This window comes from Aphelocoma coerulescens, chromosome 14, assembly GCF_041296385.1.
Source record: "Aphelocoma coerulescens isolate FSJ_1873_10779 chromosome 14, UR_Acoe_1.0, whole genome shotgun sequence".
Taxonomy (NCBI): Eukaryota; Metazoa; Chordata; class Aves; order Passeriformes; family Corvidae; genus Aphelocoma; species Aphelocoma coerulescens.
This window is the reverse complement of record NC_091028.1, coordinates 13,527,019-13,540,582: the sequence shown is the minus strand read 5'-3', so window position 1 is coordinate 13,540,582 and position 13,564 is coordinate 13,527,019. Positions and strand designations below refer to the sequence as shown.

Genomic DNA, 13,564 nt, shown 5'->3' with positions numbered 1-13,564 from the left:
TGGTTTCTGACTGTTTTAAACTGATGCTGGACTGTTCCTTGCTGACTCAACCCTGTGTCACACGTCATGCTGGGTTTGCTGGTTTTACACACATAGCTTGATAAGGTCTGGAAATTCACTCCCATCCTAACCAAAAGCATAATCCTCCACACAGACCTTTTGTGGGGAAACTGAGCTGCTACATCCAGACCCTCACCTTCTTCAGCCTCTGAGTCACTAACCCGGAGCACTGACTTCTAACACACTCTGAGTGAAACCAGCTCAGCACAGTGTCTTAACCCTCCACACCTGTGCTGCGTTCAAGCTTGACAGTGTAAATGCTACAGGATCAGAGCTTTACCTAAGCCCAGGTAAGGCCAGGTTTTCATTTGCACTTTGGCTTTTCCAGAAGAGGCATTTGCTGAATGCTTCATGCAGTAGCCAGGATGCTGCACATCATCATGAACTTACCACAGGCCGAGGCTGGGAGAAGGGAGGGCGTTTGGTTTGAAAGTCTCTGTTTAGCTTTCCATTAAGACTTATTGATTCTCTTAATTTTTTGTTCTCCTGGTTGCTAGGCAATTCCTCTCTCTCCTCCGCGTGCTGGAAGCCAGGGCTGCAGACAGAAATTTATATCTTGTAATAAAATCAAATAAAACAGAGCCTGTTGTCAATGATGAGAGGAGAGAGTTTCATAAAGGACAGGAGGAGCAGGAGAGCAGGGCCAGCAAGGGTCGATCAGCAGCATCCTCAGCATTTAAGTCAACACAATTACTCCAGACTTCACACGGGGAAACAAACAGCCCACGTGGGTGGAGGGAACGTGGAGCGACAGGGAGAAAAGTTGGAACTAAATGAGCCAGAAATGAAGATAAACTTTTGTTCAGTGGATAATCAAAGGCTTGAGCCCACCTCACACGTACAAGGGTATCTCTGTAAATTTACTCCTGGTTTATCCAAGGAGTGGAGGCTGGGTATTGCCCCAGTGTTGGTTGGCACAATGTTGATCCAGGGCAGGCATTGAGGTTCTCCTGATGGACATTGAATCCTGAGGACTGTGATTCCTGGCATAGAGCAGGGACTGCATCTGAGTTTATATCTCACACGGGGTAAAGAGCAAAGGTTGCCCCTGCAGGGCTGGTGGAGGCTGATGGGCATCACTGCTCAGCCTTGTCCATGTCAGACTGTTCCCTCCTCTGAGCTTTGCCCCACACTTTTCCCGTGGGTAGCACCTTTCAGGGAATGCCTAAATGAATTTGCTCTTACTTCTTGTGAAGTCTCTGACCAAACTCTGGAGATGGGTTGTCGCTGTCAACACACCACCCTCATTCAGATGCTTCCTGTCTCTCCGCTGCTAAGTGACTTGGAGGTCTGACATAAATTCATATCCATATGTATGTAAATACTTACATATTTATGTGTAAGATGTGTTTGTTTGTAAACACACACACTTTTAACTCAGTCTTTCCAAATCACAAGGTTGTTGCCTTAGAAACGGACGTTATTAATGTGATCTCCTGAGGTGCTAAGCACGGTGGCAGCAAGGGCAGCCTCTGGAAATGCCAGATACTGAGGTCAGGGCAAAGAACACTCAGAGATTCCTGGAAACCTTTCCATCATCTTTGTGGTGACGCCCTGAAAATGCACAGACATAACTATACCTTCTCCTTGCCCTTCCCTATCAGCTCCTTTCACCCCGAGACTGCCTTTTGTTAGGAAAGAGCTGTTTACACTGGGGTGTAGTTAATTTCACAGCCCTAGCCCCGGAATGGCTAAATCAATGCCACAACCATGCAAGTAAAGGGGTGTTAAACACAACCCTTGATGTGACCCGGGAGCGCATTCACAGCGTTAACGTGGGGAAGCATTACAAATTCCTGCGTGAACAGCAAACCTGAACAGAAATATCAATAATTCATGCCATGGCAACTGCATTCAAGCAAAACTCTGGAGCAGCAGATACACCAGGCAGGATTCCATAGGCTTCCTCAGCACCACAGCGGAGGCAGCTCTTGCAGCTGGAGGTTTGTGTGAACAAGCTACAGCACTGGCACCCGCACCTATGTTAAAGCAGCTCATTTCCGCTGCAGCATTAGTTTCCTGTTCAAAAAAAAAAAAAAAAGGAGGAAACAAATCCTAGAGGTTTTTCTTTAAAAAAAGAAAGGGTTTTCTGGGTTATCCAGTTAAATCAAGAGTGGCTGTAGCTGGGAGGGAGGAATGCCACAGAGCAGAGAGCTCAGACCAGGGCAGCTAAAAATTCTTGAACCAAAAATCCAATACTGATGCCAACTTTCTCTCATTTTGAGCAAATTGCTGTATGGAGCCTGTGGGATTGTTTTTGTGTGGAACAGGGAAAAGCACACTCACAGCATCTGTGTGGTTAGGATGTGTTGATCAAGTGGAAGAGGATGATGCAGGAGATAATGGTGTGAGGGTGGAAAAAGAGCTGTTATGTCCTGCACCTGCAGCAGCCCTCAAAGAAGACAAAGAGTTGTGCAGCTCTAAAAGTGTCTCACTGCGGAGTGATCTGCAGATCAGGGTGTATTTCCATTTGCATAGTGCTTAGTTCTGTTGCAGCCCAGTGTTACCAGTGTGAAAAAAGGGGAATCCTTTACTGCCATGATTTAATACTCATGCAGTTACCACCATGCAAACCAGACCACAGAGATCCTCTGTAGGGAAGCAGAACTGGGGAGAGTGAGGACAAGGTGGGGTTTAGACCAAAATCTCTTTTTCTAGATTTCTGCAACCCCCTAGAGCTGATCGCTGCTCTCTCACAGCCATGCTACCACAAAAAGGAAAATTCTCCAACCACCAGCCCATCCTGTGCTCAGGACAGCCTTTCAGTTTCTTTTCCGCCTGCCTCTGGCCAGCAATGGGCTGGTTTGGGTGTCAGCACATGGTTGCTGGGGCTGCTTAGTTGCTCAGACAGCATGGCTGGGAGCCAAAATACATCTGAGAGAGAGAGGGGGTACTTGATGGTGTGAAGATGTTGGATATTTGTATGTCTGCTCAGCGGCACCTGGGGAAATCTCAATGTAAGAAAAACAGCTCTGCAACAGTCCTGTTGTTGCACCAAACCCATTTCCTATGATGTAAAATATGACATGGAGGGGGCAGCTGAGGGAATTGGCTCCATAGCAGCTGCAGGGAACCAGCTGGAGCTATGCTGATTTCTATTGTCCAATGACAGGTTCTTTTCTGCTCACAGAGGAGATGAAATTAGACCAAGGAAGTCAATAGTTCACCTACATCCATGGTAGACCACTGCTTTCAGCATTATTCTTGATTTATCCTAATTAAGAGACTCAGGCCTGTGGAATCTCTGTATGGAGAAAGCCAACATGTGTGTAAAGACAGTCGTACATCAGGGGATCAGCTCGTCCAAAAAAAGTCAAAGTGATTATTCAGAGTGGGACGTCATCAATTCAGTCTGAGTCTGAGACACAGCAGGACAGGTTCGGTGTGCAAACAGCAGGGCAGCACTTACCATGGAAATTGCTTTTGCTCAGTTCCAATAATTTAATCTCTTCCTGGCTCAAATGGCTCATGCTTCCAGGAACAGCTTGGAGACATTCAAGCAGGAGACTGAGCTGTGCAATGTCATGTTCTAGGGTGGGGACTCCAGCAGCCAACCCACCTGCTGCCAGCTCTGGGCTCTGGGAACCAGGGGCTGCTCCAGCCCGGGACAGAGAGCAAAGAGGATGATGGAGATGCTACGGGCAGGACCACAGGACAGAGGGGCTGAAGCCCAGCACTTCATTTCTGGTCTGGAAGTCTCTTCAGCAGAGCCTGAGTCACTCAGAAGAAAAAAGAACAAACCATTTTAAAAGGGCACAGAAGAAGAGAGAAAACAGAGCAGTTATTGGCCCCAGCAGTCGGTCTCGTGTCACAGACTGCTGCCTTCAGCTGCTGGTCCAGCTCAGGCAGCTGAGAGCACATCCCCTTCTGTAGCACTGCTCAGCTGTGATTTGAATAAAGCAGTAGATGGAAACAAGACTGTGGTTTTTCTCTAGAAAGAGATTAAAAATGATGGCCTGAAGTAAGCTGCCAAACAGCTGGAGATGGTAATTCAGCCTCTCCACAATTAACTTTGTCCACAGAAAGTTGAGGGCCACATCCTGCCCTTTCTCTGGCTGCTGATGAGATTGTTTGGATGTCACTATATGCTTCCTAAAAGCTCCCACAACATCAAGATACAGAGCATGCTGCTCACTTATCTGTTTATTTCAGTATGCTTTGCCAAAGAAAAATCAGCAAAGAATTAATTAACAGCAATTATTTCTAGCAACAACAGAGCAGCCCTGCTCCAGAAGCCATGAAAACAACATCATGAGACCCCTGTGGCCAAAAATCCTTTCTAAACAGGTGCAAAAATAAACAATTTTAGCAGGGTGTAAAAAGAGCCCAAGCCAGGTTGGGGAATGGCAGGAGAGCAGCCATTTCAATGGCTGAGTCAGAGCAATCATCCAGGTGACTTTTGTGAAGGAGCTTTAATAAACAAACCAGAGTGGAAGCACCAACCTGAGTGAAAGAACCAGCAGGACCAGGTTATTGCTGCCATAGAGGGTTTACTACACCCATCACCCTGTGTTATTAGTGCTGCTGAAGTGATTTACTGTCCCAGTCAGTCCAGTCGATTAGAGCTGTGATCTAAAGTACAGCCAGCTCCAGTTTCAGTGATAAACATCACCCCCTGCCTATTACTTGCTAAAATAAGCTGAAATAAAGCCATCAATCCAGACATCTCTGTGCTCAAATTAGTCCTTCTAGCTGGCACCACCACACCTGCAAGTCTCCTGCCATGCCTGCTAAAAGGATGCAGGTAGATGTTCCAGATGCATTCTCATTTTTCACCTGCCTGGTTCTTTTTCAGCACCCGGTGAACTCTGTCCCTTTGACCAGAACTTGCACCTCCTGTCAGCACAGCCCTGCAGTGACCTGGTTCCTGTAAATCTCTGTGCTGCCCATGTACTCCCTGAGCATCTCCCCTCACACAGAGGTCGGGATGCACCTCCTGCCAGAGATGTTCCCCTCCATGCTGCATCCTAGCTGTTGGCAGCAGACAGTCCCTCTTTTTTCACCAGACTCTGCAGCACAGTTTGGGGATGGGGAAACTAAACTAAACCCCACACTCCACCCACCTGTACCCTCACTGATGTCTGTGCACACAGGCTGCTCAGAGCTGACCCATGGCACTGCCTCTGCTTTCCCATACAGATCCTGCCCTGGGACTGGCCTGCATGGACCCAGTACACCTATACCTCTGGATCAGACAGGAACTGGAAGGCATAGAGAAGGGGCACAGATTTGTGCTGCCTTAGCAACCACTGCGAGCATGCACATGGACACAGGAGATGTGCCAAACAACAGGCACACCCTGGAGCCTGTGCTCTGTATGGGCTGGGTGGTGAGGACAAGGCTAAAGGCAACCTGCTTAATCCAGGGGCTGAAGTCAGCACAGCTTAACTCCCACCTCCACACTAAAGAGCAAAAGCCAAGGAAGGCGACCTCAGCACCCAGCAAGGAGCCAGCCTCATTACACCCCTGGGAATTCCTACTTGGTGCTTGCTCATGGGGCCATGGAGGCTCATTTATCAGTGGGAGGCTCAGCGTCCCGAGTTACCAGCAATTTTCTCAGCACTGATCTGATCTGCAGCTTCTCTGCAATCCTGAGTGGCAGCAGGAATTTTTTCCCCCATCTGGGTCTGCCTGCCCAAAAACTGGCTTCCTGAGTGTGGTGAAATGCTTTTCCATCCACCCAGCCGTGCTACCTGGGGCTGTCAGTGCAACCCAGAGGGGAAGAGCCCTCGGTAGATTGGCAGCAGATGGCTGCAGCACACAGCATTACATCAAACCCTCAGGGCCATCCTGGTGTCCCAGATTCAGTAGTGCTCTCATTCTCCTGCCCTGCCCACTAAGGAGAGATGCTTCCAAACCCTGCTGAAAACCAGAGCATGGTTTAATAACTGAGAAATGTAAATTGAGCAGACACAACGGGGCCTGAGTCCCTCGCAGAGCACCCCCTCCCATGCTGCTGCCTTCCCACGTGCTCCCCTTGTTCAGCAGCTCTGCAAGCAGGATCAGAACTGGGTGTGTGAGCAGGTTCTTGCTGAGCGGGGCTTGCTAGCAGCAAGAACACTAGAAATCCTCCAGAAATAAGAGCTGCCAACTTCTCAAAGGTTACTAAAATAGACAAAGGACTCAGTTACCCAAAGGGGCTGCAGAAGCACCCCCACCACCTGCTTTTTAAACCCATCAAGGTGAAGTGAAAAGCCTGGGTCATCCTGTCTCCTTGCTTCCTTCACCCCCCTGCTCTTTCTTTGCCAGGCTACTTTCCACCACTGCTCCTACCTGAGTTTACCATAATTCATAAGGACCTGGACAGAAAAGCACCCACAATACAAGGTGGTTTATGGTGTTGCTCATTGCCAGGCAGCAGGACATGTGGCCAGATGGACCCCAACATCCCTCCCACAGCAGTGGGAACCTACCTCACTCTGTGTGGGAGCTGGGAAGGGCTGCCTGTGCAGGCATCCCACTGGAGGTGGGGGAGTGTGGGACACCAAGGACTGGATTCAGCCCACCAGATTTGATCAACTGAACTGTTTTACCTCACAGAGAACTGTGGCCTTTGTTGGGCTATATGGTGAATGCCAGGCTTGTCATTCAGCCAAGCCCAGCAGGAATCACCAAGCATAAGATTGATGCACCTGCTAATGCAAATCCCAGAATCTCCTGGATAATGAGAGAGCACAGGCATCGGAACCTCTAAGGAGAGCCATAAAAACCTGTCCCTGTATCATCATCAGTTCCAGGAAACAAAAAGTGCATCAAGGTCTATCAAGTCCCCTGCATGCACTCATTGGGCTTCTAGGTGACTTTCTATGAAGCTCCTATTTTGATCAGTGATCAATTATGCATTTCAAGCCATATGGCACCTTCATTCCAGAAGGAAGGCATTTTGTCTTGAAATGTGTAAGCTAGAAAATCTGCTGCATCCTGACAAAAATGCAATATTGCCAGTTACTCACAAAAGCAGAATCATTAAGAAAAAGAAAAAAAATGCAGGGTTAGTTTAATCAGATGTCCAATATTCATTGAAATACCCTTGAAGAGGAAATATACCTTGCATGCGCACTTCCAGTCTTTTTTAAAATTAACCTGAGTCAGAGCTTTGATTTTTGTGGGAAACCTGATATAATATACAACATTCCCAATTTAGCAGAAGGATCTCCTCCAGCATGGATCTCCTCCAGGCATGAAAGTACTGAAGTCCTCTGGGGTCACTGGATAGATATGCTACCAGACATGACAGCACTCCTGCACACTAGCAGAAGTATCACTCCCATCCCAGGAATTATGGATGAGAAACATAGAAAAATACTGCTCTCCAGTGGAGCCAGGAACACCCAAGGCACTTCTCAGAGCAGCAACAAGTGATGCTCCAGACATTTTTTATATGGGAGCAGGCTGTTCCTTCTCTCATAGCCTCCTACAACACAGGTTTCATTCCAGAGGCTCAGTAAAAATGGTGCTGCCTCTCAGCTATCTGCTTGGAGTGAGACAACAAGGAGGCAAAAATTTAAGAGGTGCTTTAACTCATTGCCCCTCACCTGGTTCAGCCACAACCAAAGGCAGCAATAAGTAAAAGCTGTTTTGATTGCTGCCCCAAAGGGCAAATAATCACCAGAGACAACGTGGTCTCCCAAGGAAACCAGGCTGGTGACTACTGACCATGAGTGTAATACCCAGCCCAAGGAATTCCCTGGACTTGAGGCCAGCAGGACAAAGCAGGGAGAATGCTCTGGGGAAGGACCAAGAGTGAAAGTCAGCAGCCACACCCACTGCCTGCTCTGACTGCTCACAACCCCAAACATTCACTCCACAAGTGCTGACAGATGCGACTCTCCTGCTATGCCAGGTATGCCCTTCCAGGTGGCAGATGCAGCAACAATCCCTCCTCAGCACTGAGGCACGGCCTCATTGTGCTCCTACAAAGGACTTTGGACCATGGCCTATTTCCAGAGCAAGCACAGGAGGCTGTCTTTGCGTAGGCTTTTCTGTGAAAGCACACCCAGAGCTCTGGAAATGTTTATTAAACCCTTTCTTCCTGGTTCTGCAGGTCACTGTAGTAGTTTGGAGAGATACACCTAGAGCTCAAGGTCTCCCAGGAAGATGTAACGATGGTTAAATTGCAGCAATGTTCTCTCTGTAAATAACTGCTGTGATCAAGGTTAAGCTTTTTGTGGTTGAGTGGATTTTAATCTGAGCAAAGAATGCATGGGCAAAGCTCTGCTGATCCAGAGCCCTCCGGGGACTCCCTGGGACGGATCCCAAGCAGCTGGGTGCCTCATTAGGGTGTGAATGAGGCTTTGCTGCAGAAAAGCTACAGGAAAGACAATTACAACTCCCTGGCTTATTGATTTCTATTGCTATGGTAACAGCTCACATAGATCTTCACTGCAACACAGTCACCACTTCCTCCTGCTTCGGGCTATCCCTTCCACACCTGTGCAATTACATCCAGGTTGGCAGGCTGTACATAATCCCAGCTGAACCTCGATTCCCAATGGTTTGCCTTTCTCCAGGTCGCAGGATCTGTCAGCAGGTGGAGCTTCACGGCAGAGCTGGCACAGGCAGCACCTGGCAGGCTCCTCACAGGAAGATTGATGCACTTGTGTGGAACCACTCCCACAGCACAGCAGCTCATCAACTCCAAACAGCTCCACCAAGAAACCAGTGCCCTGACAAACTGCCTCCCCTGCAGCACACACGCCTCAGCTCAGCGTTTCCAGAATACAGATTTTTCCCAAATTGATGACAGGCTCCTGGAGAGGTTCTCCTCAGCATGGGCACAGGAAAGCTGGCTAGGAACCTACTGCTTTCATTTGGCTTAAAACTCGCTGTCAGTTTAAAGAAGCACAAACCTGGATACCACAAGCAAAGCTGCAATAAAGAGGTTTTAAATGGAAAGACTTTAATTAACAATCTGTATGTTGGCAGGAATTAACTGAAGAGCATTCTGGGAACTCTCCCCGATGACTCCGGGGTTGCAGGGACTTGTCCCATTGAGCAAGTTGGGAAAACTGACCCCAGGTCTGGCACTAATGGCTTTTTCCCCACCACTTCCCAGCTGCATTAGATCTCAATGTCTGATGTCCCTCAGCAGCTCTGAGCTCACCTTACAGCTCCACTGAACATATTCCTTTCTGCAGCCAATGCTTCCAGCCAGGACAGATGTGCCTCTGCCCATTCCCTGAATTTTATCCACTCACAGCTCTCTTCTTGTCCTGGCACAAGGGGACAGCAGCTGACTCACGGTGCCAGGAAACAGGATGGAACGTGCCCATGGATCTGGACAGGATGAGGATGTGATCTTTAGGCTGGTGAAAGGTGCAAACCTCTCACCCCCACACTCTCTGTTAGGCTGGCAATCACTCAACACCTCAAAAACTTTGTAACAACCCAGAGGACAGAGCTGGCATCAATGTCTCAGGGAAACACGGATGGAATTCGTGAAGGAAATGGCTTGGCCAAACCACAGCACAGAGTAACATCCAAAAATGAAACCACCACTGATAAGAGCCCAGATTACTCCCCCACCACTGGTGGATTCTTTCAGACCTACCAGGAATTCCCTTTGCCTTATAATATTCAGGGAGCACAGAAGCATGAAATTTGATTTCTTTCTTCTGGAGATGCTGGAGATTATTTTAATTCTAACTTGGTATCACTGAAAGAAAGCCCTTATTCAGTGGTTTAATATAAAGTCTTTTAGTATCTGTTGCAGCAATACAATTTCTGCTTTCTTTCCTATAAATGTACTAATCTCACCAAAGGATATAATTTGAACAGAAGAATGAAGTGGAATAAAAATATGCAGCAGCAGGCAAATGTCCTTTGCAAACAGGAACCTGCTCTGAGCAGTGTGCACTCTGTTCCATCAGATTAGACAGAGCAACAATTTAAATCTCAGCCCCAACGATCAGTTTGAAGAGCAGAAAATGTTCTTTCACCCTTTCCTGGAACTCAGTATGAGCAGATGCACAGTGGAGAGAAGCAGAAGCAAAAGCAGACAGCCGGGGAGGTGAGATGTATCAAAGAGGGGACACCAGCTAAAGAGGGAAGTGTGGGAGAACTGCCTTCAGAGCGTGCATGACTCTCTGCAGGCCCTGAACCCTAAAGCTTAACATGCCAGAGCCAGACACACAGAGAAATGGTTCCCTGGATAAAAAGAAAAACAAGAGAAGCAGCAGTAACAGGGCAGAACATACAGTGGAAAACACATCCAGAAGATTTACAAATTTATTGCCTGCTTGAAACACATTTCTAGGGGGCTAACAGGCCAAATTATTTCTGCTTGAACTCAACATTAATTAAGAAAGACTCTGATGCATTAGATCATGCAAGAGAAATACCACTATTCTCATTTAAAGTATGAAAAAATTAGGTGAACACTGCTGGCATGGTAAATAAAAGCAAAATCACTCCCTGACTGGTGTGTGGAACTAGAAATACTCTCCCAACAGTGATGGAAGATGAAATGATTGAAAAATCACCCCACCCCGAGTACCCCCACAGGACCCCAGTGTCTTCCATAGCAGGGTGAGATGACCCCAGGGATGGGGACTAATGCCAGTATTTAACAAAAAGCAATTTTAAAGTACAACAGCTTTATTTCCACCTGGCAAGTAACTGCTGTGAGCATATCAATACTGCCCACAGAGGAGTAATCAGTAGTTCAAGCCCTACACAATAAAGGATTGTTTGGTTTGGGTTTTTGTCCTCTTAGAATAAGACTTCACTGTTTTTACAGGGACATGGAGAACACTTTGGGTTGTAACTGTTTTGCCTCTAGAGAAATTAAAAGAAAGAAGTTAAGAAATACTTGAGCAAAGCAGACAAAGGCACTACTTTTGCTCATTTAAAGAAAAATCTTATTTTAGGAAAATTAAACTTTGGAAAAAAGGCTCTTTCAGGAAACACTTCCTATTGCAATATGAACAGAATGTACAATATGTACTACATTCAGAGTTATGCTTTCCCTTCATGAGGAGCAAAGTTATCTGTCTTCATCATGACTTTTCAGGTTTTTCTTCTGATTTCTCATTTATCAGGTCTTTAAATCCCAATTTTTCCAGTGGTTCATTAGCCATAAGTTGCCTAAGTAAAAAAGAAGAAAACAACAAAAATAATTTTAGAGTACACAGCCTATAACCATGAGAACAGCAGCATTTTCTATTTCACTTACTATTATTTACCCTAAACAAATCCAAAACATCTACACAGAGTGACTGCTGTTTGACAAGACCTCAGAAAATTCAGATTTAAGAAAGCAACATTCAGGGATTATTTATTTCCCCCTTAACAGTGGTTTTCCAATTAAATGTGTTGTTTCCTCATTTTAGGTACTAAGTTTCCTCAGAAACCAACCTGACTCCTGGTTATCTTTAATTAGCAAATTGCATAAGAGCTTCCTAAAATTCAACCAATGCCATTTACATTTTCAAGTGAATATGGCTTAGAACAGAATTTGTGGTGCCACTAGATTTTGCTGTAGTGCTTTTCAAACTTGTTTTTGATTTGCAGCCTTCCTCACCACCAGCCCATGCAGTGTATTTTCCCTAAATACAGGGAAATTGGTGCATTTCCTACAGTTCCCTGACTCACCCCTGTGCTGGAAGCATTGCAAAGCAACACACGAATGGAAACATCCCTGGAAAACCAATCACCAACACTTTCTTCACTTGAACTGAGGAACAAGTTAAGACTTTTAACTTGCCTGCTTGAAACATATTTCTAAGGGGCTAACAGGCAAAATTATTTCCACTTGAAGCCAGCACTAATGAAGTATATGCAAGAAAAATATCACTGGCTCTGATAATTCACGGTTAAGTTATACACAGCACCTTCAGGGATCTTAAAAACATACTCAGCGCTTATTGAGAAGGCCATGCACAAGGTGAGCCAAGTATGGGCTACAAGTTAAAAGTTTAACTTGTAACCGCAGTTAAAAACAAAAAAAAAAGCTTCACATTGCCCGTTGTGCAGGGTGGAAGCTGCCCAGGTCTCGCTGTTACCCCACAGTACGGGCTGGATACCATCGAAACCACACGCCAGGAAACCTGCTGGTGCCACACGGGGCACCTGTTTCCTTCCTGGACAAAAATTCCTGCGTGACTGCGGGCTCGCTTCCCCTCCCGGTGCCGCAAGAGGATCCCCGCTCTGCTCGCCCCGGGGCCCAGCGGGCTGGCCCGCAGCCGGGCCGGTGTGGCGGGGGCCACTCGCCTGTCCATGCGGCACTCCAGGTAGGCCATGGCGCTCTGCCGGCAGGCCGCGCTCTCGTAGCCGCTGCGGCGGAGGCACTCCATGAACCGCTCTTTGAAGGCGCTGCACTCCCCTGCAACACACAGCGAGGGCCGCGCTAGGGCCGCGCTCGGGGGCGGCCCCGGGGCGCGGGGCGGCGGGGCGGCGGGGCAGGCCCGGCGCTAGGCCGCGCTACCGCACCGAAGTGATCCAGCGGGAACGCGCCCTTGTCCGGCGGCCGCGGCGTGAAGCTCTTGTTGCTGAAGTTCATGGCGGTGGACATGTCGCCGCCGGGGGTGGAGACACGGACGGGCGGGTCCCGGGGGTCACTCGCCGGTCCCGGGGGTCACTCGCCCACTCACTGCCGCCGCCGGGGGGAGCCGCGCGCCGAGCGCATCGAGCGGGTCACGTGAGCGCCGGCGCGCGGAGGGGGCGGGGCCGCGCCGCCATGGAAACGGCGTGGGCGTTGTTATGGCAACCGGAGCGGCGGCGGGAGCGAGGCGCGCGTCGCCATGGAGACGCCGCCCGCCATGTTGGGCCGGGCCCCGAGCGGGAGTCGCTCCCGTCCGTGCACCCAGGTGTTATAAACATATATTGTAATATTGGCTTCTCGCGAGTATTAAGGTAGATATTATATAATGTTAGAAACGCTTTTCGCTGTGTGGATGTAGTTTTCTCTCTTTTAGCAAGAATTTAGCAAGCGTGAGCGAGTAAGAGAAGCTCCAAGCGAGCAGAGGATGAGCCCACAGCGGCTGATCAGCGCTGCCCGCAGAACAAAGGGGCCCAGAGCCGCTCTCAGCGCTCTGCCCGGGGCAAAGAGGCCAAAGCTGCCCTCAGCCCCGGCTGTCTGGGGAGCTGAGAGCCCGACCCAGCCCTCAACTCGCTCCTGGCGAGCCCGAGCCCACGAATCAAGAGAAATAAAACCCAAGGCAGAAGAATACGCCTGCACTGAAAAGGCGGCACCAAGGAGCGGCCACGCAGAACAGCTCCGGGAAAAGTTGGAATATGCACAAAGAACAGACAGCAAAAATGGTCTAAAAAGGCCCAACCTCGAGCACCGGGTGTGCTCTTTCACGCTGTTGTCTCCTAATTGTCCCTTTCCTTAAACTTTCCTTAGAATTTTACAAAGAGAGAAGCTCGTTTTTCGCGGCTGCGCGGTTGGGGCCGCATCACCGCTGAGCCCTCCGCTGATCCTTCCGCGGCCAGGACCGCATCACAAATAGTCCCTCCTGGCGGATCACTCCGCGGGCGGCCGCATCACCGCTGATTCCTCCGC

The 13,564-nt window shown here is 48.5% G+C and overlaps 1 protein-coding gene across 1 annotated transcript; it reads right to left on the bottom strand.

Annotated features, from left to right (window-relative positions):
- Positions 1–10,269: 10,269 nt before the first annotated feature.
- COX19 (cytochrome c oxidase assembly factor COX19) lies at positions 10,270–12,694 on the bottom strand. Its single transcript, XM_069030138.1, has 3 exons — positions 12,490–12,694; positions 12,271–12,382; positions 10,270–11,145 (listed from the first exon to the last, which is right to left on the bottom strand). The coding sequence occupies exons 1-3, from the start codon at positions 12,569–12,571 to the stop codon at positions 11,058–11,060; spliced, it is 282 nt and encodes a 93-aa protein (XP_068886239.1). The 5' UTR covers positions 12,572–12,694; the 3' UTR covers positions 10,270–11,057.
- Between the last annotated feature and the right edge of the window lie 870 nt (positions 12,695–13,564).